The 3,079-nt window shown below is 41.0% G+C and overlaps 1 protein-coding gene across 1 annotated transcript in view; it reads left to right on the top strand.

Moving 5' to 3' along the window:
- Positions 1-3,079, top strand: part of LOC111963095 (neurexin-3a-like) — a 583,289-nt gene that overhangs the window by 482,745 nt on the left and 97,465 nt on the right. The window contains exon 15 of the mRNA XM_070443314.1: positions 982-1,071. Within this exon, the coding sequence (XP_070299415.1) occupies positions 982-1,071 (90 nt within the window). The remainder of the gene's footprint in view (positions 1-981; positions 1,072-3,079) is intronic.

Genomic DNA, 3,079 nt, shown 5'->3' with positions numbered 1-3,079 from the left:
TGCACAGAATAGGTGATGGGGTCGTCTCTAGGTGATGTTGTCGTCTCTAGGTGATGGGGGTCGATGAGCCGGGCATCTAATCCTGCGATTAAATAAGAGCGGTGCGGATTGCCAGATAAAGGACCCGGGCTGCCATTGTCTCCTGGAGATACTGAGGGTAAATCTTCCAGAATGAGGCTCCCATTTCAGCGGGCAGGGTAAAGAGCATGACAAACACAAACACACACGCCCACAACACACCCTCACACAACACACACACAACACACAGCCAACACACATACACACGACACACACCCACACATCACATAACCCCACACACACCCTCACACAACACAGACTCACCCACGCAACACACASKCAACACACATACACACGACACACACCCACACACGCCTACAACACACACCCACACCCCCACAACACACACCCATACACACACCCACACACAGCTACCTACTGTCTCTATCCTTGCAGAAGTGGTGGTCTCAATTGGGGGATGGAAAAGATAGGAAGATACAGGGCAGGACTTAAGATACAACCTGTTCCAAAGTGCACCTTAATGCATATGGACTGGATGCTAATAATATGGAATGGTTGCATGGTGAATGTGCAGTGGAACTGTTCTGTGAGTTTCAAGATACTAGAATACCCTTCATCCTAAAAGTTGATTTTTATGGTGCRTCGGTTCTAAATGTGTTTGTCGATGTTTAAATTAATTGAATGCACAAATATAGAGGTGCTTCTGTCCCCTYTGAACAAGATGTCATGAAATCCAGCAGAGCAGCAAATGACTTTTAATGTTTGTTATCACTTTGCTGATAACCCTTCAGCTATCTCATAAACAACACATTCATTCTAACCTGCTATTCATTTTTTTTAATACTTGCATGAAACMAAAAGTTTGAAGTGAACATGTGTTAAAACGTGTTAAAATGCCAAATACAAACTGTTTATTAATGTTTAAAATGTTGTTTTTTACAGCGACGACCGATAATGAACGTCTTGAAATTGCCACTAAGAAATTCCCGTTGAAATACGCCCGGCCAGTAGTGGATTGGCTACAGGAGAAAGGTAAACTTAACACAACTTTAAAATGATCTTCTATTGAACTCAAAATTGAACTTTTTCTTTTTGGATTTTCCTGCTGAAATGTAGCTCATTTTCCCACTTTTTTTTGTCAAACTCGAACACACTTTTAAAAARGTAAATCCCATGATAATTCATAAACACTCTACTCAGTTAAATGGACTGCAAATGAATATTACACAATAATATCGTATTTCATATACTCTGAATCCTTCGAAAATAAGATAATAATAAAATTAAAATWAAATAATGAAGTATCTCCTAATGTCACTTTAACATCCATTAAAACCTGAATGCCATTTCAAACAGAAGTGAAGGCATCTAATGCATGAATCACCATGCAGTCATACATCTAAAATATTGAGTCAGATAATAATAGTTTGAAGAACAATAATTTATTAATTTATTAATTCATTAACCAGAGTGCTATGTTAATACAATTGGAGAATTACTGCATGAAACTGGGAAAATGATTTCCTAGCGGGTTAACAATTTACTCAATACCTTCTAGGTCGAGTTTTACCATTTGTCGTTTTAAACTTTAAGATTATGAAGATGTGTTAAGTGGGTGTTACTACTTAGATTTGGCATGTATATATCATTTTAGAAATTATTTGACTCATTTGAAGGTTCACAGCCCCTTGTGGTGTACTTCTTTTCTCCATCAGGTTCCTGCCCCTGATTAGCCCATTTTAACATCAGGTTCCTGCCCCTGATTAGCTCATTTTAACATCAGGTTCCTGCCCCTGATTAGCCCATTTTAACATCAGGTTCTGCCCTGATTAGCTATTTTAACATCAGGTTCTGCCACCTGATTAGCCATTTTAAGACATCAGGTTCTGCCCCTGATTAGACCATTTTAAGCATCAGGTTCCTGCGCTGATTAGACTCATTTTAACAATCAGGGTTTCCTGCACCTGATCTAGGCTCCCTTTTTAAACATCAGGGTTCTGCCCCTGTTAGCCCCATTTCTAACTCGAGGTTCTGCCCTGATTAGCCTATTTTTAACATCAGGTTCCTGCCCTGATTAGCTCATTTTAACATCAGGTTCCTGGCCTGATTAGCCCATATTTAACATCAGGTTCCCTGCCTGATAGCCCATTTTACTCAGGTTCCTGCCCTGATTAGCCATTTTAACATCAGGTTCCTGCCTGTTAGCCATTTTAATACATCAGGTTCTGCCCCTGATTAGCCCATTTTTAAACATCAGGTTCTGCCCCTGATTAGCCCATTTTAACACATCAGGTTCCTGCCCCTGATTAGCCCATTTTAACATCAGGTTTCCTGCCCTCTGATTAGCCGATTTTAACATCAGGTTTCCTGCCCCCCTGATTAGCCCATTTTAACATCAGGTTCTCCCTGCCCTGATTAAGCCTCACTTTAAAATCAGGTTCCTGCCCTGATTAGCCAGCCCCATTTTAACCATTCAGGTTCCTGCCCTCTGATTAGCCATTTTAACATCAGGTTCCTGTCCCCCTGATTAGCTCATTTTTTAAACATCAGGTTCCTGCCCCTGATTAAGCACGATTATAATCAATAGGTTCCTCCGCCCTTCCTGATTCAGCATTATTCCTTTTAAACATCAGGTTCTGGCCCTCTGATTAGATCATTCATTTTACATCACGGTTCCCGCCCCCTTCTTTCTATCTTCAGCATTATTCCTTTTAAACATCAGTTCCTACCCTTGTTTTCTAGCTTCAGCTAGCCTTAGCCTTTTAAACATAACCCATTCTTTGTCTTCATAGTTTTGGCAACAGCTCTAGCCTTTTTAGATACTGCTGATCAGACGCCGTCCCAAAGGGCCAGTTTGAGGAGACGGACATGAAGCTTTGACCTTTTCCTCTCCTTTTCTTTCCATCCCTCTCTCTCCCCCTTTCTCAGCCTTAGCTCACATCCCTGTCGCATAATTACAGATAACAACATTATGCCCTTTCTACAGTGATAGCCAGAAGCATTGACCCTGTATATGTTGGGTTAGCTTTCTGGATCCCCA

Source organism: Salvelinus sp. IW2-2015, linkage group LG4q.2 (assembly GCF_002910315.2).
Source record: "Salvelinus sp. IW2-2015 linkage group LG4q.2, ASM291031v2, whole genome shotgun sequence".
Classification (NCBI taxonomy): Eukaryota; Metazoa; Chordata; class Actinopteri; order Salmoniformes; family Salmonidae; genus Salvelinus; species Salvelinus sp. IW2-2015.
The sequence above is the reverse complement of the archived record's forward strand: the minus strand, read 5'-3'. Positions and strand labels throughout refer to the sequence as shown.